The sequence below is a fragment of the Nesoenas mayeri genome, assembly GCF_963082525.1.
Source record: "Nesoenas mayeri genome assembly, chromosome: Z".
NCBI lineage: Eukaryota > Metazoa > Chordata > Aves > Columbiformes > Columbidae > Nesoenas > Nesoenas mayeri.
Genome location: NC_137542.1, coordinates 38,835,717 through 38,862,618, shown reverse-complemented (window position 1 = coordinate 38,862,618; position 26,902 = coordinate 38,835,717). Strand labels below are relative to the sequence as shown.

Genomic DNA, 26,902 nt, shown 5'->3' with positions numbered 1-26,902 from the left:
ACTTAACAAATCGGTCACTTGCTATTTCAGACCAGTTACTTGTTTAGTATCTGAATATTTGCAAGACTGAAAATATTAGACTATTTTAATTCTAGTAATTTTAAAAAAGTTAAATGAAATTAATTTAACAGCAACCAGTCTTGTCCTAAGAAATACTGAAGAAATTTTAAATGCAATATAGTAAGGATTTTTATGAAGAGTGCAAATTTTTTTACTAAATCAAGACCAGTTAAAATATGTTCCACCTCATCCTCTGAAAATAAAAATTCTGTTATGAAAGGTTCTGTTCTTCTAATACAAAAATACTACACAAAGCAGAAATTAAACATATGCTTAAAGAATTTATTGCTTTAAAAGTTCTTTTGCCGAAAGATAGCGCTGACAGCTTCTGCAGTTATGAATTTCTATAGTTAGCAGTATCACAAACATGGAGAAAAAAAATCAATGTTAATTAAGATTTCAGTTTTCCTTTTTGTTGTAACTCAAAATTGCATCATTGGAAAGTCTGTTTATTAATTAGTCCTCCGCCAACAAATTCTCCCAAAATGAACATATAGCTACTAAGGTAGTCGAGCAAATGCTTTCTGTAGTTAGAATTCATGCCATAGGGTACGCCAACTAAGTCCTCTGGATCTGTTACAACAGAAAGGAAGTTTCTTTTTTCCCCTCTACATAACACATGCTATTAGTCTGAACTGAACAAACTCTTTCTGCAGAAATGCTACACACACTACTCTTCCAAGTATTGAATTCCAGTGTTGCTTATGGAATTATTTATGATTTACACTTATGTCAGGTACATGGTGACATCCCACCTGTTTTTTGCCCCTATGCTAATAACTTGACAGGCTCTCATTTAAGTGACTAGCATAACATAACATTGGAAAATCCTCATGTCTTCAGTTTTCTTGTAAACACAAACCCAGAATTTTGCTGAATGTGAATACTATAACAAAATCTCACACAGGCATAAACAATTAATGTTAACATTTTGAACTGAAATAAAAATCAAATGAATTATGAATGATGTATATTGGTGTACAACAGTACTTGGAAATACCAAACTGGCTGGTTGCAACATAAAAGGATGTGCTGCTATAGCTACGCATACAGATGTATTTCATGCATACATACCAGTTTCTTTTATGAGATACTTGTCACATGCTGTGTTATCTGTCTTTCCACATTAGCAAGTAGGACTAAGCATGATCAATATCACACAGACCAAAATGCAAGTAAAACAAACACAATACTTCCATGGTTTCTGCTGTCATAGAAACCTGAAGGGAACGAACTATAATCCTAGAATAATAAAACAGCCTGTCCAAGTATATTTGAATAGCCAAGCCCAATTTCAAATAAATACGCAGAATATTTTACATCTCAATAATTTTTCAGGATTAACTACCACTCTTTCTCAGTGCAAGAAAAAATGTCTGATAGAAGTACAGAAACAAATTTTATAAAATCTTGTATCTGACAAATCAATTTAATCATAAAACTCATAAAAGGCATTGATTATCCCAGTGATCATTGCATAGTAAATACTTGTATTAAGAAAATTATTCACCTCCCATGACTACTATATCCTGCATTTACCTTGTTTTTGCATGATTCATATAAAATCATTAAGAAAAGTCCTGACAGTAGAAAAAATACTATATGTTCCAAAAAGTACTGGTATTGTGCCACTGATTTACATTCTTTCTTCACACACTGAGGGGAAAAGAACCTCAGTCAAATACCTCTAAAACAGAGGGAAAACATTTCCATAACTAGGAAAACTGTCATGTAAAATACATCCAAGCATCAACTGATATTCCCTTCAGATTTTGCTAATGTGGATCACAGCTCTTATATTGCATTTCATTGTAAAAAATTAACCCCTAACCTACCTCCTGCATGTTCTTTTTCCCAGTTTCCCTCACCATGTTTAGGCTGTTGTAAAGAGAAATGTCTGTGGTCTGGTGGCCTCAAGGTAGGCTTTAGTTTGTGAAATTTGTGAATTCTGTCTCTGACAAGAATAGTATTGTCCCCCTCATCATGACTTGTGATCTCTCTGGCAAGATCCTTCTTTTGGACTACGTTAGCAATCTCAGCTACAAGATCTGATTCTGCCTTTTCTGTGGGATTATGCTTATGCACACGTACAACATCTTCCCTTTCTCCTAGCAGCTTGGAAAGGAGTGAATAGAAATCACCTGTACAGAAAAGAGAAAAGATAAGAGGAAAGAAGGGAAAAAACCAATTATAACAGATCATGTAGTTTCAGAAAGCTTCAGCAAAGTATAACGTACCAAAGTTATTCAAACAGTCATTGTCAAAAGTAGTATAAGATGGAAGTGTTTCAGCCTTGGGAACTGAATGAGCCAAGTTTCTGGCTTGAAAACATAGTGCCAAATCATTATTAACTTAAATTTACATATAAATGTCTACTTTTACCTGACATGACTTTTTTAATAAAAAAGTATGCAAATTTCAGAAAAAGAATACTTATAATAGAATCATCTGGGTTTGTCAGGTTAATGCAGACTTATTCTATTTTTATAAAACAAAGAGTAAAAAATTCTATAGTTTGATCAGTTTGTTCACTTACAATAATAATGACAATAACAGACAGTCATGTTGCATTTCAAAATATATTTCTTTGAAATCTGCCATCACGTAAGCAACTTAGGCTGTAAGAAAACAAGCTAGCACATTTGCAAACAGATTCCATAGAACATACTGTAGAAAGAAGACACACTAGTATAATAGAGTGGTCCATTAAATTTTCATTTATTAATTTGGTTTGGGTCCTGTACCTCTTCTCCCTCCACATACTAACACCCATTAGTCACAGTATCTTCTGCTAGTCCAGTGAACAGTATTTTCTCAAGCTGCTTGCTAGCAACACAGTTATCACTATAGTTTGCTTAGACAGCAACAAGCATTTCAGTAAATTCCAGAACAATAGCTCCAAACAAACAACCTAAAATTAGGTATGCAAATTCCAGAACCATAACTTTCTTCACAAAATATTCAAAACACCCAAACAGGTTTTGATTAAGCCAGTGTTAAATTCTTTTTTCAGGTTTAAGTAAAGTGATGACAAGTATATCCCTCACTTCTAATTCTCTGTTACCCAGCAGGTACCCACCTTGTTAGAACTTACTAACCAACCAAGTATCTTGGCTGCCTGAAACTATTGTAAGTTGTGTTAAATACAACTGCACCATCTGAATGGAAAGAGACATCCAATATGCTTTAAGATTTAATGCAAGTAAGTATACTTCTATTTCATTTTAAGTACAAATCACTCCTAATCAAGAATTTGTATTATTTTATGACAGACTATTGTAATGGTTTAACCCAAGCTAGCAATACAACCACGATAGCTGCTCACTCACCAATAGGGGAAAGAATGAAAGGGAAGGGAGAAACCTAGATTGAGGTATACACAGAGATATACACAGTTCAATAAAATAACAAAATACTAATACACTTCTAGTAAATATATATACATAAAATATAAATAAAAGATACTCAATGCAATTCCTCATGAACTCTGTCCACAAGGAGCAGTCAGCTCCAGGAAGCGATATCGCAGTCCTAAACAGCTGATCCCAAAGAGAGAAAAGAGGAAAAAAGGCAGAAAGGCCCAGAGGCCTCTGCAAAATGGCAAAAGGCCAAACTAAATGTCCTGAATCAAACTTCCCTGACTCCGACAAAAAGAGCAAAGAATAACACGAGAGAGAGAGCAAGAGCAGCCAAGAGACCAGAAGATCCCAACTCTCCCTAAACACAAAGCATGAGGTTAATGGGATGGAATACTGTTATTTATACAGTCTGGATGTCAGTCAAACCCTGCCCCATCCATGCCCCACTTCCTCGATGCCTCACACCTGTGGGCAGTGCGCTCAGAGTGTCCTTGGCTCTCAGACCAGAGCAATTAAAAACATTAACTCTGTGTTGGGGTGCTGTCTCTCGTTCTCAGACTAAGTTCAAATAATGACCATGCTAGCTATGAAAAAGAAAGGTTTCTAACTGCATGAAGAAAATTAACTCATTTTCAATCAAACCAGCACAATCATATATGACTTTTTTTAGAAAACTAAAACTATAACTAATGAAGCTTTCACAAAAAAAAACCCAAACCAATCAATCAACAAAAAAACCCCAAACAAGCCAAAAAACCCCACCAAAAAACAACAACAACAACAACCAGAACCAGAAATCATCACTTGCAGCCTGGGACAGAGGGAATGAAGCCTTGTGGAAATGACCCTAAGAGAATCTGTCGTGTTTATAATCAATGATTTTGAGTAGGATTCCATTCCTTGGCCCTGGAAATGAAATATCCAATATCTTCTGTCAGAAAACACTTACTAAGCTAATCTTTTGAAGGGCTAATTTCAAAGAAATTGTTAAGCTGTATAACAAATATGAATTATTTGCTTCAAATACAATTATGAAGCTAGAATGCTTCAAAATCCTAATACTGCCATTTGACTAGTCCAATTACTGATTCAGACTAAATACAAATATCCAAAAAGTATGATATAATAGAAGTTTTGATTACAAACCATATTTATTTTGAGAAAGGTTTATAATTACATTAGTCGGGTTATTTTCTACATAAAGAACCCCAAAATTGGTGCTGATGTAGAAACACACCAGGAATTTCCTTTTTTTAGGAAACATTCAGTGTTACAATACTTGCCATTGGCCTAAACTACATTTTTGCACCATTTTAAAAATTAGTTCATATCTATAAATGTTTCGTCCATGGCTGGAGACCCACAGATGAGCAAAGTCCAGTGACTTTTCTATATGTAATTAATTTCCAATGGAGAGGTCTGAATAGTAAAAGTGGTGTGAGAAGTCTCCCTAAACCAGCAAGCCAAGTGCTATTTCAAACTGCAGATGTTTTTGAAGCAGCTTTAGTGATCTTTGCCCAGTCCACTCTTTCCTAGTTCTATATCAACTGTCATATCAATTTACTTGTAATTCTTGGTCATAAAAATAAGAACAACATGCTACAGTTTGTATAGAGATTTCAGATCCCTAGCTCAACTCATCAGCTCTTTCTGTTTGACCAATGAAGCTTGCTAACTTCCTGCTTCAGCCAAAGACACTGCATTTCTTTTGTAAAATGGTACTCTAAAACACATATTGCTTGTAGATTTAAAAACAAACCAAAACAAAAAACCAAACCAAAACAACAACAACAATAAAGCTTCAATTTATCTGTCCAAAATTATCTTCTCTTACTAAGAAACAAGGACAAGAAAAGAGCACGGTAGTCCAACTTAAAACCAGCAAAAACCCAGGGAAAAATATTTTTGACAAGGTGGTTTTACAGAAAATTCCAGTGATACTTAAGGCAGCTATTAATCAGGGATTCACCTCCAAGTAGATTGATCAGTTTTGGTTTTCTCCTACCACTGAGCCTATGATCACAAGATGTAAGAGGAATTTTCAAACAGCGGACTACTGAGTAAGGTACTTTGAATGCATCACTATTAGTGGCTATAGACGAGATATATTCCAAATCAAGCTTGTCCTATTAATGCTTTCATCAAGCAGAAGTGTTGTAACCACAACAGTTAAGAATATTTAGGAACCATCTGAATGTATGAAAAAGGGTGTGCCTCAGAGAGTGAAAGTGGTCTGAAGTGTAGCTGCTCTGAAACTGAAAATACATAGCTGAAAATATGTGTGCAGGTGTGAAAAGGAAGAATTGAAGCTTCCTGATTACTCGATGCATGTAACTGTTTCCTAAACTCCACACATTGAGTGGAGGTCCCATATTATTTGAGACCAATGTTTTTCAGTTTTGTTTGTAATCCCCAGGCAGATTCCAATAACTTTGCAAGGAGTATATTTTTAAGAAGTAGTTCAGAATTCACTGCAGACAACTAGCAAAGAGCAGACTCATGTTTTTTCTAATTAACACTTGCTTTCTGCAAAGCAATATCCGGCAAATATAAAAGCACAGTCCCATGTTGCTGCTTTACAGCTGTCTTGTACTAGCAGGAACAGTTGAAGGATGTTGCTAGCCTGAAGATACTCAATGAGAAAGGAACACCAGAAAGATGCATCACATTTTTTGTTTGGTCTTGTTTGAGATGAGACAGCCTGGCCCTTAGAATGCCCGAGTATGACTAGAATAATACATGGGTAAATGAACAACTTGCTCTGGTTGAAATAACAGAAGTCTAGCTCTGCAGTATCAGGGAAGCTGACTGATGCGGTTAGTTTCACAGAGGATACTTACACGCACATCTTATATGTAAGCTCTCAGGAACCTTCCCTTTATGTAATACAGTTCAAGATGATTGGCTACAAATACCTAGAGTTTTTTCTTTTGTGGAGGAAGTGATATCTGTGAAGATCAACATCTCCAGAATGAAACAATGCAGAAGCATACTCCAGTAAGTATAAACTTAATTACTATGGTGGTTCTATACTAGGAAAATTCATTTTACATAACAGCGTTCTGGAAAACAGTCATACAAACAAAATAAATAGTAACACTGGCGACTTCATTGCAAACTGTGAGCTGAACCTCACCTGATCTCAATAAAAGATCAGATTAGCTTAAGGTTAACAAAACAGTTTAGTTTATTCACCACTAAGGTCTGGGTAGAATCCCAATGATGTTGAACTATCTGCATCTAAAAATGGACCCTTTTTTTCAGCGATAGAGTGTGATTTCCCAAACTTGCGGCCAGCAGTTGCTGTCCATGGTACTTATACAGCACACTATTATCCTGTTGGAAGCAACCACTTCCAGACTGGATGAAATATCTACCATGGTGCTGCAGGATCAAGCTGTGAGATAGATGGAAAGTTCAGCCACAGTAAGCCTGTCTACAGAGTTTGAATGTGTAGTTGTTAAGATATATATGTGAAAACTTATTCTACTGAATTTTAGAAAAAAAGCCTGGAACACCCTGGTGGTGTCTGAGAAGTCTCACTTCCAGAATATGTATTTGTGTCATAACGCCTGCACAGTTTCACTGAGACAGTTCAGATAGGCTCCCCAGTCTGTCACTAGCTTTCCAGACTGTTCTCAGGAATCAGACTGAACAGGTTTTCAAACATGAAGCCACTACTGCAGTCAGACAAAACTATGTCTTACCAGGAAATAACCAGAACTGAGGGATTAAGACCAAAAATCAAGCAAGCAGTACTCTGTGTTGACAGGGGACCACTACTGCAAAGTTGAACTGTGTGTTGCAGCAGCTTAGTTGGTGTGAATACTTGTATATCAAGTCTCCTGGTTTTGAGCATGTCTAATACAACACTGAGCCAGTATGTTGGTCCCTCTAAACTCATGTCTCAGTCCTGTTATGATTATATTACAACAAGTTTTCATACCTGACTTAGGGTTTCTGAATTATCTCTGAATAAAATGGAGTATTATGAGACTGCATATTTCTGTCTTACCAGGGTATGCTTGTGTTTAGCATCTGGCAAAAACAATCACTGTTTTGCCTTTTCAGAAGTGCTGAAATCAGGGTCTGAATGATACTGACTCCAGTTATGTTAAGAGTCATACCAGAGAATGTGTACTTCAGCTGAAGAACTATATTCCTGATGAAGATACAGAAATCTAACTGCATGTACCACCTTCAAGACTGTGTCATCATGAACAAATGCCTTTCAAATAAACATTTATCAAAATCCATTTCCTTTGCCTGCTTTGTCTGCTAAATGAAGCTACTAAGCCACATAGACAACACTGATGGTAGAAAAGATAGGCGTAAAAGCACGGAAAGACATTGCAGAAGTGAATAAAATCTAGTGTCTATTTACTTTAAGTGATATTGGACACGGTTTGACATAATAGGCCAAAACAAATCTCAAAGTGGCTCCTAGTCTGCTGTTATTTTTCATGCAAGTCCTACCATACTGATTTAATCTGTTGCTTTGATGAAAGCTTTGGAAAGATTCCTGAGCACTAAAAAATACTAAGTAAGGCTGTTTTCTTTTTGAGGAGATTTGAGGGACTTGGGGGAGGGGGCATAGATACGACTAAATGAAAAGGGTTAAGCTGCTTTAGAAATTTTTGTTTACCGTCACTGTGCCCTAAGCGATGGGCACTTACAGCACAGCCAAACTGACGGGTTTGAATAACAGGAACCGTATTTACTCTCAAGGCATTTCTAAGCAGCTTACAGAGCTAAAAAAAAAAAAAAAAAAAAAGAAAGAAAGAAAGAAAGAAAGAAAAGGCTTAAAAATAAAATCATTAGTTGTTTTCTTCTGTCTGCCTGTCCCTAAGAAGTGCTTTTACAACTATTGCTACATAAAGGCACCTTCTTTCCTTCTTTGATTTTAATTAATTGTTTATTTTTCCTTCTTTTTTCTTTTTCCTTCAACTGTCAGAATGCTGTAATGCACAAACGTTTTGGGAGTTCAAGTGTAGTTTATAAAATCATTAGGTCAAAGGAGTTTGTAAGTGGGAGAAAGAGTGTTAAAGGTAAGACAACAGTTTTCCTACATATAACTTTGCTTTTCTCATTTGGATGTATTACACATATTTGTTATTTGGGCATACAGTATGTTAGTTCCATCTGAAATTTCTACTTAATGCAATACATACTTGCAAAGATATTTCTTCTCACAAAATGACAAGTATGAAACTATGTTTATTAAAGAGTAGTTCTGTTATCTTCAATTTGCTTCCTTCAAGCATCATCATGCTTTAGTTTAAAAAGTCATGAAAATTATAAAAATGAAATAATTTTGCAATATTATTATTATTATTAAAATAATAAAAAGTTTCATTTCCTTTCCCTTCTTTGGCTCCTAGTTGAAGCCACTAAGCTGCTTCTTCTTCTTCACAATGTGTTTTATATTTGTGCTATAACTTCATCATTTCTCTGTACTCTTCCAGTACTAACACAATGTCCCCCTTCCATTTCTTCAGATATGTTAATAATATTATAAGCAGTTTTTGCGGCTGTTCATTGATAAGTTGTCTTTTACTTTACAGGAAATACCTAGGGAAAGTCCCTCTATAATTTTAAGAATGGGAGAACACAAACCCGATGTCAAACAGCGAACACTGAAACATTCAGTTTAAAATGGTTTATTTTCACTATTGTTATATTATTTTCCTGTTTAGGTATGCAACCTATACCAAATGGATTTTTTTGCTTAGATCTCCTTCCTTTACTGTGCTTTTGTAAAGATTATGACTAATTCTATTCTAACCAAATCAAAAGCTCATCTTTTATTCACAACTTTGAGCAGGATCTTTCAGCATGGAAACAATTTTGAATCTTCCTAATAATACTTCTCTAACTGTAAATATTGCTTTTTATACCTTTCAGTAGCATTTTCTTCCAAGGTTTCATTTGATCACTTTCTCTTACTTCTATACTCTATTTAGGGGACTTAATATTATCTTTCAGCACCAAAATGGCATCCCAAGACTGAAAACATGTAAAGCTTTTCTCATGTGTCTGACCTTAATCTAAAAATGTCCTTAGCACTTCACTCTAGGCATCCCACATCAATAATGGAAAGTGAATTTGTCTTCTGTTTCAAGCCTCATCCTTTCTTCTTCAACCTAAGAAATTTTAACCACCTACCAAACTGAACTCCTTTCTTTTCTTACAACCACACACAAACTAGCAAAGGTAAATTATGACAAATTTAGATTAGAAAGGAACATAACTCATGGCTACATGTGCTGGCACATATCAACTCTTATTGGTTGACTCTGCTGCCATGTTTGCCATGTAATACTATCACAGAAATAGAAAATTTAATTGCCCAAAAGACCAAGGAACCTGCCTGCATGCTGATACTCCTTTCCTCTTTCTTTCAACACCTATCCCGTCAGAAATTGTAGATGCCCCTTTACACTTTCACCTCGTTTCTTTTTTCCTTTTAAGAAGGATACAAGAGAGATGAGGCAGAAAGAGGAGAAGCTATACCTCGTTTCACTTAAATCAGTCAGAAACTTCTATCCCAGATACAAAAAGCCCTGTTCAGTACATTTTTGTTGTAACAAGCTTTTCACAGAAATGCACAAGTCGACAGCAAAATATGCAACACTGAACAGACATCTCAGTTTCTCAACTCACAGGTTCAGCTACAGCTTAGCAAAATTCCAGCAATGTAACAAAAATGTTGTGCAAAATTCTTTATCTCTGTGCAAACATAGCATCTGAAAGATGAGTTAGTGATCCAACAGGTAATAAACAGCAGAATTATGTATAACCTTAATTTAGCCCCCATTTGGTATGGATTATGATGATAAATTTTCTTACAAAGAAACCTCCTCATACAATCAATAGGCCATCATGATAGATTTTTCTTTAACCTCATTCAAAAACTGCCACTCCAAGCACTCATGAACAAGTGTTTTAACTGAACAGAAAGACTTCTTTTCCAATATCTGTTTATGAAACACTTACTGACAGTAAATTACTTCATTATCACAGCCTGTCCTATGAAATAAATACTATTACTTTGCTAGAGATTACAGCCAGAACTGTAATTCTTTTGAGTGTCCACCTAGAAACATCTCAAATTATGATTTACAGGGTACTTAGCATTGTATTTCACATCTTACATTCAAGCCACATTTCCAGTGAGTTTCAGTAGGAGCTATGTATATGCAAGACTTCAATTGTTTGTTTTGTCCATCCTCAAAGACTAGGAAAATGGATCAGGAAATCAGACTTCACAGAGGCACCTCAGCTACCTAGAACCATTCAACAACTCTGAGGAGATTCTAAATTAAAACACACTTTAATCAGAGAGCATCAAATTGTCTTAGACCGTGAAGTCATGTTCTTTATGTTGTTCTCTATTCCACTCGCTATACATTCTAATCTCTAAAACAAGGCAGAAGTCTAGTGAGGTGTTTTTCTATGCAACCTATCTAACCATCAGAAGAGCAATTCTGTGATTACAGACTTAAAGCCCAACTTTACAAAAGGTGACTTCTGAATGTTGGACTCCAGGTATAATATTATTTTAAATGTCAGAAGTTTAAAGAGATTTCTGTTAAAAGACTCAGCTGTGTAAAAGGGACCTCACATGAGTCTAGCTGGGACATTCAAAAGGAGAGATCTTAAGTTCACTTGTACTGAACTTTACCATTTGAGCTCCTGGAATCACTTGTGCTCATGGTAAACATGAAATAATGGGAGATGAGGGGAAAAAAGCATTGTATTGGAAGTACAACTGACTAATACTGAGAGCAAAAGAATCACAACTTTGACTATCAGTTCAGATTCCATCATCAGAGGCAAAAATATACAAGTTACATTTTCAGTATTAACTTCTAAAGTCCCTAAGACAGATAAAAGCAAAAATATACTTTTTAAAGTGTCACAGTAAATATTAATACCAGAATTAACATGAAAATTTCATCTCCTTTTTCCCCGTGCATGTGTAAGTGACATGTACATGTATACGTACATGCCCTTCTAAAACAAAACAAAACAAAAAAACAAACAAAAACTAAAAAACCCCAAACCAAACAAATAACATTTTTGGTTTATATGCTGCAAGTGAATTTTCAGTTCAAGTCAGCCTTGATTTTTTTTTAACCATTTAAACATAATTATATTGCCTTTAATAGGAAAAAAATATGCCTTTTCTCCTTCAAAAGAAAGTTCATGATTACATCTAATGCATACAAAATGAGATATCAAAGGTCAACAAATTAAATATCACATATCTGTTTAATCACCACCTGTATATTACTTTCTTGTCATTAAGAAGCTGCTATTGTGGTTATATAGCTTACAAGTACAGCAGCACCTGACCTTCTCAATAGTAAAGGCTGCTTCACTGCTTGCATACCAAAACAAATCTAAACTATATCATGCCACAGACTATAGCCAGGAAAGTGTTGAATAAACAGAATGAAACACATTTAGGTCTTTTTTCGACAAGGAAAGAAGAGACATGTAGCAGATATGGTGAATGCTATAAACAGATAATAATTTTTTTTCAGCACTGTATCTATTTGATATAATTTAATCAAACTCGTATTGATGAACAAAAAATAAACAATATTTGTTTTGCTAGGGACTTTGTGCTTCAGCAGGAACAGAAAACTATCCAAGATGCACAAATGGCTAAATCAATTGTCTTTCCTACAATATTTAACTTCCTATGAGGAGTTAATCTTCACCAAACAGTGACACTGCTGTTTTAGAAACAATACAATGAGGTCAGGTTCATTAAGGTAAGTTCAGTTTAATTTTAACATTACAGGGATTTAGGTTTGCTTTCATGACAAACCACCACTGAGTGGTGGTTTACTTTGTGATGGTTACTACTTATTTCAATATATTTACATGGTTTATTAATGTGGTTCTGATGACTGAAAGTGATGAAATAGAAACTTTAATGTAAAAGTAATGACAACTCCCAGAGGTACTGCCTGCGAGCAGCAGGAAGTACCTCTTCTAAACATATGCCCAGGCAATCATCTGGTATACACAACATTAGCAGGCAGATACATTCACATGGCAGGCTTTTTTGTTTTCCTCTTTTGAGGCAAATGCTTGAATTTAATACTAGTCACATCAAAATTTGTCTCTTTGACCCAGATTTTAAGTATCTAACAACTATTTCAATTTTAGTGAAGTAAGTGTTTACTTCAGTTACCTGAAACTGAAGAGGGTAAAATGAAGTTGCGACAACATACTGAGTCATTGAGAAAAAAACATGCAAGATAAAACAGAATTATGGAAAAATCATTAAGTACTAACTTCAGAGCAAGTCAAAGGCTGAATTTACTAAGCAACAGCTCAGAAGCAATAGAACTAATCAAAACCCAAGTTTTGGTGGATCTGTGTGTTGTAGCTAAGCTTATCATACAGAGTATGTTATGCCAGAGCATAAAGGGAAAAATTTATGTTATAACCTATATCTCAGTGAAAGTATGTATTTGCTGATGTGTGGCACAGGGAACCTCCTTCCAAACTGTAGAATTTTCCTGTCATTTGGACATTTTTCAAACTTAGTTGATACTGGCTAGCCCATTAAATTTACTTGACCAGAGGGACAAATTAGCAATGCAATTATATAAAACCACTTTGCTCCAAAAAAACAGACTCTAATTTGTATGTAATTGTAATAGGTCCATTCACTTGCAGCTCATGGTTTTCCCAGTGTATCTCAACAGGTGCTCATGTGTTTGTAGGAGCAAACCCCACTTTCTAAAAGTACCTCTTTGGAGACAAAAATAAAATCAAATATGATCCTATTTTTCCTTCTACTTGTTTTTTGCTCACATGCACATAATTCAACTGAAGTTAGAGCTGTGACAATGTAAAATTGAAGCTAGGCTCCTGTACATGATGGGAGAATTTACCTTAAACTAACAATTAAGAACATGAAACAAAACTCTCTCACAGCAGCTACTGAGTTTCGATATTTCACATCATGAACTCAACTAATTTCAAATGGACAAAACAATGCAGTGTGTTTCCATAGAAACATATTAGATGAGGATGTATACTAAACAGTGCTCTTGGCAAATGAGACTGCATTGCAGAAACGTGGCTTTGAAATACATTTCGAAGACAAATGAAAAAGAATTTAAAAACAAGACCTTGTTTCAACATTTGGTTTCAAACATTAACTAATTCAATAAAACACACAGATAACAAGATCCTCAACCATCTGCTACTGCACTTAGTAACGTTGGGGTGAAGCAGGTTATCAGCATAAATCTTGATATAAATTTGTACATAGCTAGCTCATTTTGCTCTGGAATAGGCTTTAAAAAATATTAGAATTGTATTTCTTCCTAATAAAATTCATCTTGAACTGACTAAAATAAGTTTCAGATATGGAATTGTAAATATTGTCTCCAAAAGTTTAAAGTACTTTCAGTCATGATACTCTCATACTCCAGAACCTAGTTTTAGAAACAATACAATGAGGTCAGGTTCATTAAGGTAAGTTCAGTTTAATTTTAACATTACGGGGATTTAGGTTTGTCTTCATGACAAACCACCACTGAGTGGTGGTTTACTTTGTGATGTTTACTACTTATTTCAATATATTTACATGGTTTATTAATGTGTTTCTGATGACTGTAATTTAATTATTCAAGTTAACTCTGCAAAATGGCAGAGCATATAAAAAATCTAAACCCTTTGGGAGATCTTATCAAAAACTCTAAACACTGACCTAATCTTTGCACTCATTAAAGGCAAAAAGAAATCTGTCTTTAATTCATTTAGTCCTCGAACCCCAACATTGTGCAGTGAAAACAGTAGGAAACTGTAGCTGACAAGGTCTTCCCCTCAGTATCAAGAAAAATCTTGATACTAAATCAATATTTGTCTAATAGCACATGATACAAAGAACTTTAAAGTACAGTCTTATGTTAATATATCTCTGAATCACAATTAACATTCAGCATGTTTCTAAAAGCTTTATAACAGTAACATATTTTTTTCTTGCAACTAAGTACTGCACCCAATTTGTATGATTTGTTATGTGTATATGCACACATACCCAAATGTAGTGAAAAATAATTCAGTATTAAACATTAGCTGCACTCAAACCACTGCATGTACAACCAATATTGAAGCATAAGTGCATAGTATTCCCTAATACATACACAGGAATACAAACTGAGAAACAGGCAAATAGCTAAAAGCAACAGCTAATAGCTACATGTAAAATAGAGATTATAGAATAGTTACATGCTGTAGGACTACTTCTTTGTGTCCATTTTTTAGGATTCCACTTACAGATAAATCACAACCTTTTTTAGCAAATTAAACCAAGAACAAGAAAATCTAAAGAGATTAAAATGTACTAATACATTTTACTTACTATGCTAGAGAACAGTGGTAGACTAATTTTTAAAATTATTTCTTATATAGCATTCAATCATATTACCTATACAGAACATTGCAAATTGCATCAATTAAAAACAAACAGATTAAAAACTTCATAGCTTCTTAACAATCAGGATATAATTTTACATTAGTGAGTCTCTTATTTGAAATAGAAATAAAGAAGTACATACCCTGATCCAAAATCTCTTCTTTTTTGGCCTGCTGCAGCAAAGAACTTTTATCAGTATCCTTGGTTTCTGAAAAATGGATTTAGGATATGATGTTAACCTCTGTGTGCGAATGGAATTGACTATCTTCCTACTGGGAAAAAAAAAAAAGCCCTTCTGAAATGAATATTGGTATTTTAATCTAACTATAGTAGTTGTACAAAACAGTGCAGCAGTGAAACAAATGGAAAATCACCATTTGTACTCTGCTACACAGACATATCAGATACCAGTCATATTACTCCTTGAAAATACTGCTGTTGGAATTACATGCCTTCTAGTGTTCCATATAAACATTTGATTCCTTCCATAACAAGGTAGTGGGATCCAGAAAACTATGGAAATGTTGTGATTCAACTTTGTAGGTAATAGCCAGAAGATAAAGCAAATATTAAGAAACTCTAAGAACTGATATTTGGCATAGAAAAGAGGTCAGTCTTTCAGGTACACAGCTCATGTAGCTATAAAAAAGATGTCAGAAATTGAAAGATCACAGTAGTAAGAAATGGACAAAAGACTGGCAGACATTTCCACCAAATCCAAGAGCAGAATCCCATGATAGTCTATAATTAGCAATTTGAGTTTTCTTCAGAACTGCATTTCATTTTAATGAAAATTTATCTTATTAATGTAACACAGACAAACACATCAATGAGCACAAAAAGATTTGAATAAAATGGATTACAAGTTTTTTTTCACCTTCATGATGTCCATGCATCATCTTTAGCATATCAGACTTGACTGGAATAGGAATATTTGCCTCCTGTGGTATATTTCTGAACATCTCAGGGTTCATGTTCTGTGTGCAGGTCATATATGAGACAGCATGCTTGGCTTCCATATAGTACATAATGTAAAAATTACACATTTCATCATTCGCTGTTCCCCTACATAACACAAAAAAAGATGCAGCAATCAGAAAAAAATGAGCTGAATATAGCTGTTATTCAATTCATCTACCTTGCTTAACATAATATTAAAAACTGGCCATGAAATATATGGAAGTCCCACACTAAAACAAAACTTAATTGCAGTGAATATGAAACATTTATTTCAGGTTATACTAGAGAATACCAGTTTGCACAGACTCCCCGGGTATCTCAGAAATTCCTACAAATTTGGTTTTGATTCTACAGATAATTATATTGACTATTTAAACTGTTCTTCCTTCTCATTTCCCTGGTGTGCTCCTCATAGTCCCCAGAGTCTCATCAACTATCTACATGTGCAGATGAAATAAGACAGAACTGTATTATTTATTATGTCACCATTCATATACTTCTCAGTCTGGGGCAAAAAATTCACAATCATTGCAAAGAACATCTATGTTTCATTTCAGCAGCTATATTTTATGAAGGTTCCCTCCCCACTCCATGTTCAAGTGCATCCATTTATTGGCCAGTCACACTGGTTCTAATGCACCAAAACTTAATGTTATTACATATTAAGACAACATAAATATCTCTTAAAGAAAAGATAGCACCGCCATCTTGAGAATAACTTGACCACAAGCTTCTGTAAGGAAAATATGAGTGCAAGAGGAATGATTAAGCACTAGCAAAATTCAGTTCTTTGATAAATGTTGTGCATGTACTCGAATTAGAAAGGGCTTTTCTGTCCTACTACATAATCCTGTCTTCAACAGAAAAAATAGCTGGTATGAGAAAGAATTCTTTCTGAAAAATATTACTTTCTGAAGCAGACAATACAGAGCCCTCTTCGCAACTGTGATCTGTTTTGTTGGGTTTTTTTTTTTTTCCTCTGCCATATAGGTTGATATCTTTTATTTATAGCTACAATCCTTACAATGGAATAAGCTAGGACTTATAGAGTAAGGTTCACAAAATAAAGGGGTTTACACTAAGATTTTTTAATTAGCTTTCACAATTAACCAGTGAGCTCACACTCATAAAAAGATACAAGAATGGGTTATTAGCTCTCTGCAAAAGACGTCAGCACTGACTTTTCCAGCAGCAGCCTGCAGCATTCATTTATTCACCATAGCAACAATAACGACACCAGCTGGAGGAGAGACAGTGGGAACATGGGAGAAGAGACTGTTTCAAAAGGGGAACTGGTATTTTTCCATGCATTGAAAATTTAGCATCCCTTGGAGACCACAAAAACCACTCGACTTGGCAAGCTCTGCTTAAGCTTTTAGAAAGCATTAACTTCACTGCTGGACTTCCCAATATCTGTAACTATAATTGCCTTCTCTTTGAAACTTCAATAGAAAAGGGTATGTGGAGTCCAACTGAAGTATTTTTCACCTGACATGTTGCTGTGTCTAAATACTTCCATGTCAATAATTTAAAATAATTACAGTTCAAAAAAAATACTCTGTCAACAACAGTTTTAGAAAATTCACAGAAACCCCAGAAACTTTCCGTTAGATATTTGAACTCCTGAGAAACCTTGTTTTCTGAATGAGTCTAATGAGTAGAAATGCACAAGCTAAAAAGAAATAAAATTTTAAAAATCCTGTTAAGCACCTACACACTACTGCCAGAGATACTCAAAACTGTATCCAGATCATGGTGTATTAACAGTACACAGTGAAACATAATGAAACAGAGGGTTTAGCATTGAAAAGTAAGATCAAGCAGTTAAAGAAACTTAAATACTGAACGGGAACATTTTACTACAGGCATATAAACCTTGTCTTGAATGGTACAATACCCATTAAACACATTTTAAAATGGAAAGACACAGCTTGCACTACTTGTTAAGAGTTTTAAACAATATATTATATTGCAATTGGAAAAACAAGCAGCCACCATGGCCAATGGCACTTTTCTTTACATAGATTTGATCTTTACACTGAATGGGCTCCAGATATTTGACATTCCTTAGACTGGTAAGCTATATACTACTTAACACTAAAGTTTAGTCTGAAATATCATTAAGTTACCTGTTATAAAAATGCAGTGGCTGCTTGCATGGAGTACTTACTAGTCTGCAGCAAAAACTGGAAGAAATCTTGATTATAAATCAGGAATAGTTGATGTCCTTCTAATTTCATGAAGGATAATACAACCCTTTAATTTGTAAAAGTTTGAGCTTAAGGAGAAATCCAGCTAATTGAAATAGCCAATTTATGAAACTTTTGAAGACATAATTCCTGCCTCACCTTTTTACACCAGAGACATTAAGGCTGTGGTCATGTAACTACCTTGACCTTGTATCTAGTCAACTGTACAAGCAAAATCAGGTCCCACTTCTGAATCTTGGTTTCCTATACTACACATTTAAGAGACATGCCTCAATACCTAATTAAATTTCTCAGACTAGGAGAGGAAGCAGGATGAAAAAGGTTAGTGTGAAACAGGGGGGTCATGAGATAATGTAAGATAATGGACAACGATGTGTAACTAAAGAAAAACATGCAAAAACCCAAGATCATGTGTAAAGAAACAAACAGCATGGTGAGGAAGAGATAAAAACAAAACAAGGACACATATCCTCCCTCCCTAAGTCGGACACTAAGTAATAGACTTGGCCAAAAATGACATTTCATTTATATGAAAGGGGCTAGTTGACTATCACAGAAATTGCTATACAGTTAAGAAAGTATAACCTTGAGAATATGTCATGTTTTAACTACATTTAGCATATACTGTGAATGGTTAAACTTAAATTGATCAGCTTTGGAAAGGCAAATGGACTAAGTAAACTCTGAAGTTTGTTTTAGCCCTGCCTTCTATGTATATAAAAGATAAATAATGTAAGGAATTAAAGATCTATTTTTTTCAGCTAGATTAAGAAAAAACATAAACACAGGCAGAAAATGAAATACAGAGCCCAGGAAAGTGAACATGCAGACTTTGACGTTTGCATTTCCCATTTTTTCAGTGTTTATGTTTGGAACTCAAAGGTTCTTCCTATATTTCTTTGAACCAACGTGTAATTGTGAATGAGAGTAAGAAAACTCCAACATTAAGGCAACATTTTCCAAGATTTAAACAACAATTTATTTAGCTGTGTATCTTTCCCAGCATTTTTGTGAATGCACTCCTTTTCATTCATTTATTTCTTACTACGGTGATTATGCTTTTCCAACCATTTATACTTCCATTTTAGGCATCGGGCTTCGTGTAACAGTTTAAATATTTGCTTAAAATGCTTATGTGTTGTTTCTCCAAATTCATAGGTAGAAATTAGGTAATAAAAATGTACAGGTCTGCTTGTTTCTGTTCTTATTTCTTCCCCATTGAAAGCATATTAGTACATTGAATGAAAAGACCATAATTGTCCTGGAACTGTAAAGATTATTTAACGAATAGGAACTTCTTCAAGGAATATAACAGAAACATGACAGAAACTTTCAGAACTTGTGAAAAAAAGTCTACAGTTAAATTAAAGTTTTGGATATATTTTTGTTAGTGTACGGCTTTTGTAAAAACCTCTTCTCAAACCATTAATTTTGCTTCAGTTGCTACTCATCAGTACTTTAAATACCCACCAAAAGGTGATAATTTTGTGTTGAATCCTTACCCCTCTACTGAGATGCAATCTCAGGGTGTTCTATGCACTAAAAAACTCATCCCTTGGGGTGCTCCAGCTTCCCGAATAGAGAGATTTTTTTAAGGTATCTTAATATCCCCACATATGTACTAAATTACAGTTCGAAGAACGGGATCCAACAAAGAGCATATTAATAATGCATCTATTTTTACAGTTGTATTTGTCAACTTGATCTTACAGAACTCTGTCTGTCATCTTTGGCTGAATAGCATCACGGACAAACACAGTTCAGATTTTCCTATTTATCATTACTAATAATTTACATTTTCATTGTTTTTCATAAATGCCTGTAGAGTTTTATGTTAAAAAAAATGTAGATTATTCTGAATTTTTAAGGTCAGATTTCATGAGGGATCAAAATTTATCAGAATTTTATAAGTTTCCATGAATTTTCTTTCTGAAATAATGAAGAGAAATTGTGAAGCTTTATTATTTTGTTTTAAACAGTCAATAACTTCAGCTTATTAAAAAAAACATTTTCTAGAATTCACACAAGTAATGGCAATGAGTATTGTGTACAGTTAGATCTTTAGCAGACTAAACATAAAACCAGACCATTTGTTGGAATTTTCTTGGAAAAAGACATGAAACAAATACATTTCTACACATAACCAATACCTTGGAAAAAATGGTTAGGAAATGGAGCAAAGAGAAAACATTTACCCTATATGTGTCTCCGTAGTTCTGCCTTCACCACTGAACACACATCTAGCTGCTAGGATATCATCATAGCTAACATCTACAGGATGTTCTACTGGATAGAAAGCCTGAAAGAGAGGGTGATTCACCATAATTAGTGAAAGCATCTCATATTATTCATGTCAATATACACGCACACAAGAATGACAGTGCTACACATCTAAAAAGTAATTTCAGAAGCATTTTTGCAACATAATGTAATCATGATAATAATTGGCAGTGGAAACACCATGACTGCCAATACAGCTTGTCAGTTTTAAATATCGATAATTAAAACTTACAGTTGGAATTAAAAAAAACAACCAACCTGTGGTAGTTGTGGACTCTGTCTACCAATCAATGTCCATTGACCATTTCTCACTCTGTATCCACTCACTACTTTACCTATAACATACCAATATGTATGTGAACATGAGACATACTTCTAAAAAAATATTTTGTAGTGTCAGTATTTTTCTGTTAAATATTTGATATTCCTCTGTCACAATAAAACTCTTACCTAGTCTGTGCGTATGAACTCTGTAGGCAAAAAGGTGCATTGGAAACCTTTTGTAATGGCAGGCAATGTCTGCATCAACCACTGTTAAAATATGATGGCAGTAAACAAAGAAAAATACATTATATATCAAACAGAGAAATATTATACTGTTGTACTTCATTCAGTGTGAAAGTGGTTTACCTACACCGGACAAGAGACAATTTCAAAAGATACTGAATAATATATTTGTGCAGTGTCTGTCTCAAGATATCTGTAAAGAAAAACTAATAAAATATAGTACAAGTGACTTGAAAACTACATTCTGTGATGACATACATCCAAATTGGTGCTGAAACTCAGTATCATTTTTTCCAGCATTCAGTACCTCTGTTTAACAAAGCACAGTAATATGTTTGCTTACATATTATGTTGAGAGACAAAACAGACATAGCTATGATAAGTACTCAGGAGAAAATTAAAATAAACTGATATAATTCTAAACTGATATAATTTATAATGAAGGCTTGATTTTAACTAAAGTTCTAGACCCAGTCTTAAAGATTTAGGTTTAGATGTGGCCTTAGCAGATAAATGCTGTACAGACAATGTCAGCAGGCTAATACTTGTGTTTTGTCCAGTAGCAGTAGCTAAGGAAGAAAATTCCTCTGCAAACGCCTCTCTGAGAGGCATCTGAGGACTGGCTGCATTTTTCCCATTACAAAAAACTTCATTATTTACTTAAGAACTGCAAATTTGACTGAACATGAGAAGCCAGCAGTCAACAGGCACAGAACTCTTTTTATTCCCCTTTCCCTCACCCCTCCAGCAGAAAAAGTAAATTTCTGCATTGATCAAATACTTGGCAGGGGGATGGAACACAGTTTGATATGTTTTCATATTGAAGAGCAAAATACATTAAGTTTCAACTCAAACGAAAAAAGATTTCAAACTGCTGAGTTCACCCAACACTTGGAGTCAGCTCAGCATTTGATCACCTCATTCTGTTTAGGCAGCTAACTGTACATGGGACAAATGTTGTTACCATGTATATAACTTAAAATTCTGGTATAGTGTACGAAAAAGTAAAGTCAGTGTTCAACCTCCTTAAAACAGAAAATTCCACACTAATGTGAAGAAATGATGAGGACTATCTAAGCTGAGTTTTAGATAAAATCCACTGAGTAGGATTCTAAAGAGAAACTGTTTGGAAACTTTCTTTTACAGTGTTTTTTCAGCATTTTGACCTTTTAGCCAAGTAGGAACATAGGAATAAAATTTTTAAAGAGCAGTTCCTCACTGCTAAAAATATATTTATTAAAACTGAACTCTTAGTAAATCACAAGCAGCATGAATGGCAAGTGCAGGTGAAGAAGGGTCCAAAAGATTTTATACTGCTTTTTAGGGGGAAGAAGGGGTGTAAGAGAATAGGTAGAGCTTTTTTGGTAAAATACTAAGAAGAAGAAAAAAACTAAAAATTACTCTAAGAAATAGTGTTAAGAAATACAGTTAGAAACTTCAGTATTGCACAGATGATTATTATTTTGTTCAGCATTGTTTTCTACAACCTTAATCATCTTTGCAGACGTACACATTGGGAAATGGGGTACAATTTTAAATTTATAACTGTTTTTTTCATCTTTTGTTTAATTAAGCAATTAATTTGTCCATCTACAGTTCAGCAAATCTCTACTAAATTTTCTTCAACAACGAGCAGTAAAAATAAATCAGATGCTGACATTACGTAATGACTTTGTAGAATTATGACTCACCTTTCTCACCCGGTGGTATTACAGTGTTCACGGACATCATAAGATACATTCCAGCAATCAAAGGCTGCCTGCAATTCAAAACTCAAGTTCTGCTAAACAAGTCCTTTGCAAAACCCGACTGCAAGTGACATGATATGCAATACCATTTAACACTACTAATTTCTACATGTTGGATTATGTCTGGAAGTGGTTTACTGAGAAAGCAGCTGTTACACAGCACTTCCCTTTCCCTCCTTTTTTTCAAAGCATCTTCTTTTCAAAGCAATTTTTAAAGCATCTTCTACAAAGTGTTCGAAATAGGACAAAACAATCATCTACATAATTGCTGTCCTTGTCTCAGATTTCTAAATATGAAGATATTAAGATGGATTAACTCAGTAGTGATAGCACTGTTTCATCAAGTTTCTTAGCAGAAACAAAAATTTTTGCCAAGAGGTGACGCATGACTTCAAAATTCTTAGTATTATGAGGTTTTGATATGTTTTCAAATGAATCTAAAGAAGGGGTTCCCATGCTTTCTGTTCTAATGAAAAAAATCAGTTATAGGAATTTTTAAAGTATTTCATTTAGGTACCTAAAAATACATATTTCTAAAGATACTTACTTTTGATGTGTCAGATGCAAAGTTACACCAGAGCAGTCTTTGTGTTTATCTGTATAAATCACAAAAAGTTCAACCATTAGCAACTGAACCCTTGCAAAATTATTCCATATTGATAAAATTCTTCTGCTGTATAAAAAAAGGTAAAATAAGTTTTACTCTTACTGTTTGCAGTAAAACTTTAATAATGTGGAAACATTACTCAAATTTGCACAAACCTGGATATCACACTGCTGCATGTGTAGCAAAATCCTTGTATAGAGCAAAATTCTGATGGATGAAAAACTTCTTTTTTTGGGGATAGAAATTGCAGATCTTTATGAAATAGCATCTGGGACGTGAAATAGTGTAAATTTTACAATAGCAGAAAAAGTTGGTTTGCTTCAAATAAATTTGTATTTTGACAAAAGTTAAAAAAATGAAAGATGTGTGGAGAAGTGGTGATTTTGGCCATTAAGAATGAAGCAACCAGAAATCCTTGTAATGAAGTCAGCAGGTGAATGTGAGATACCAATACCGGTTGTGTTTAACATTGGTTATCCTAGAAAGACACTAAAAATAGTTAATTCATTTCTTAATGTACTGTATCAGCATTATCTAATATGTTTGACATTTTAAAGATATTATTGTATTCATAGCTACTCAATTTTAGTTGGTGATCTGAGAGATCAACCTTTGTTCTTTTTCAAGAAAATTTCCTTTTCTTATGTTCATGTCAAAGCTAGCTGTAGTTAGAAGATGGATACAACTCCAAAGCAAGTACACAAAAAATGCTGAAAAAATACCCTCTAGCATTATATTCTTCAGGTAAGAAAGGCAACAGGGTAGCTATGGATTTATTCACATGTGGCAACTTGTGAGAGATTCTCCTCTCACCAGTAGCTAGATTCTGAACTAAAAAAAAGCAGTTCATGTGAACACAGGGGTAATTATTAGAGTGGGACAAAACACGGAGACTTCAACAAGTATCAGTTCAGTTTTTCAAACATTAGGTATTTTAGTCACACCACATTTCATTACTAAGGGATAATATTCAGTTTGGTTTGTACCATTATTGCACGCATTACTGCATACTACATTTTATTACCCCCATTTTCTCTGTTCTACAGAACAGCCACGTAAACAATATATTGTAGAAGATAGAGATTTTCAGTGCAGCAACATACATTCTTATATGTTTTTATGCAAACATGCATGTTTGTACAGAAAAATAGTAGACACTGAAAAATTAATCTAAACTTTAAGATAAACATTCTCCAATTTAAAGTAAAGTCTTTAAAACATATTTCAAATATACCCTTCAAATGTTTCGATTTTTTTTTTAAGTTGCTTCTTAAAACTGAAAAAAAAACCCCACAACAAACCATAAATACATTCAATGTATGCCAAGTCATTAAAGGAGGTAGCACAGAAAGAAAGACTAGAACAGTCTTTTGCTCCATCTTTCTCATTTCAAACTAATTTTTGAACTACATTTCTGGCTATTCATATAACACAGGGGATGCTGCAGAACTGAGCTTTAATGAGTTTAACTGTTAGAAAGTTTGCACCATACCATTTTTAATGGAACATGGCAAATGCTTGTTTCCTAATAGAACACTTCATTTATTCCTTAAAGTAATAACATTTAAAATTCAATCAGTAGTTTTGTGTCTCTTCATTTTGGAATTTGCAGCTGAAAACATCATGATACTCTCTTTTAAACACTGCTGAAAAACTGGCCCGAAACAATAAAACCAAACCTGTCATATGCCAAACATGAGTCATGTTTGAAAAATCTAACCCTTACTATGTCATAGTGTCTCTTTTAAGAATCGTGCAGCAGGAGGATGGAAATGACTACAACATATTTAGTTTGCCAATTCAAAAGTATTTCCACAGTATTTAAATTTTCAGAGTATTGAAAAAATTTTCATGAAACATTTTCAACTAAATTGCGTAATTTCAAAATGAACTGAAGACATTGGGAAAGTCATTATTGCTACTATACCAGGCAATCATGTTAATCAGTGTTGGGAGAAACATAAATCAACTTCAGGCACAAGAATCTGATCTGCAATGCTGTGTCAAGAGTAAAATAATGGATGGATACTTTGGTCAGACTTTAAAGAAATTCCTAAAGCACATAATAATTTTGTCTGTGGTTACATTTAACTGTGACTGAGCTGAACATTTTTCTACAACTACAGTTGGAGATGAAAAGCTGGAAGCTTTTTTGAAAAGACTTTGAAAGATGGAGATACTTTTCCTTGTTCGTCCTTCCTGCAGCTCACCTCCTTGAAACACTCAAAGCTGCTGAACTCTACACCCAAGAAGCCTGACTGCAACAAGGCCGTAGCAGGTCCCAGTGCAAACTCTTTATGAATTTTGCTGTGTGACCTAAGCAAAAAATATCTTTAAACAATGAACAAACCAAACAAAATTTTAAAGCTTCCCTTCCAGTCTGTCAGTCTAGCTTATCTAACTACTTTGGCTTCTTTGGCTCAGCTATTCAGCAAATATGTACTGCTCTGGGACAAAACAGTTACTATTTGCCATGTAAAGAAGACTTGAAAATGCATTTTTATACACCTCAGAAACAGATTCAAATCAAAGCCGACTGTCCAGGTAGAGTTTCCAACTCAAAAAAATAGAAGCTGTGCTTATGACTGCCTTTTGTGTGATGTGCGAAGATAATACAATCATATTATATATTCCCTTATTTTATTTACCTATGTCAAACAAAATCAATAGAGCATGTTAAAGCCTAAAACACTTACTTTCCAAATAGAAAACAGACAAACAATTGTTGATCCTGGTCCACCACAAATTCTTTAACAAATAAGTACCTTGTAAATTATATAGATGACTGATTTGCTGGAAGGATATAATAATAGATCATAGAATACTATGTCTGTGATATTATATGTAATGTAAGTAACAAAATTCTTGTAGAGAACAATAGCAGGAAGAAATAAATGTATGCTCAGTGAAGAAGTAAGGGTCAGGAGAAGGAGCTAAGAATGCAAATATTATTCGTGTCTTGTGCAAGAAAAGAGAGGGAAAAGGAAAGGGAGAAAGTTGAAAGTTGAAAGGAGACAAAGTTGAATAAAAATCAGAGAATTCCCCAAAAGTTTGCTCAAGTATACTGACAAAAAAAATATTAATTGCTTTAAACAATGCAACAGTAACACACACAGAAAATTATATAATGTGATTACCTTTCACACAGAACAAGTTAAAAAAAATATTATTGATAACTTTTAATTACTTTGATTCTTGGGGATAAGGTCTATATTCTCACATGTGCTTAAAAGGACTAAGATAATAGTATGGTGGGTTCAAAATGACATTAGCCTTTGTCCTAGGGAGGGCAGGAAAAATCAAATTCTAGGGACCGGAAAAAAAAACAGCCCACAGCATTTTTTTCAAATCAGATCAGAATGCACTTATATGGAAGAATAAATAAAGAACAGTGTGACAAGTACTTTGCATATCCCTACAGCCCAAACTGAAAGGTGACATATTGTCTTTACATATCTAAAGATGGGTAGATTTACTTTTATCTGAATCTGAACCCTAAACACTTACGAACATATCAAAACACAGACAAATTTCTGACAGCCTGCTATGTAGTTGTATCTACTATCAAACACAAGTCCGCAACAAAATAATTTTTGCTTCTGCAATATAAGAAGTCAAATGGAGCAACTACTATTTTTCAAGATGGTTCTTTGCACATTCCCCCCATTTTTTCGTGAGTATTTACTTCTGGTTTTCTAGCTTATTTTTAAACTATATGTATT

At 34.2% G+C, this 26,902-nt stretch overlaps 1 protein-coding gene across 2 annotated transcripts in view; it reads right to left on the bottom strand.

Annotated features, from left to right (window-relative positions):
- PAM (peptidylglycine alpha-amidating monooxygenase) overlaps positions 1 to 26,902 on the bottom strand; it is a gene marked incomplete at its 3' end in the record, with an annotated part of 70,523 nt that overhangs the window by 21,982 nt on the left and 21,639 nt on the right. For both annotated transcript variants that reach the window (XM_080362781.1, XM_080362782.1), the window contains exons 7-14: positions 23,121 to 23,169; positions 22,517 to 22,584; positions 20,769 to 20,849; positions 20,577 to 20,653; positions 20,234 to 20,337; positions 15,746 to 15,933; positions 15,011 to 15,076; positions 1,896 to 2,201 (exon numbers count right to left, since the gene is read on the bottom strand). In XM_080362781.1, coding sequence (XP_080218907.1) covers positions 1,896 to 2,201; positions 15,011 to 15,076; positions 15,746 to 15,933; positions 20,234 to 20,337; positions 20,577 to 20,653; positions 20,769 to 20,849; positions 22,517 to 22,584; positions 23,121 to 23,169 — 939 coding nt within the window. The remainder of the gene's footprint in view (positions 1 to 1,895; positions 2,202 to 15,010; positions 15,077 to 15,745; positions 15,934 to 20,233; positions 20,338 to 20,576; positions 20,654 to 20,768; positions 20,850 to 22,516; positions 22,585 to 23,120; positions 23,170 to 26,902) is intronic.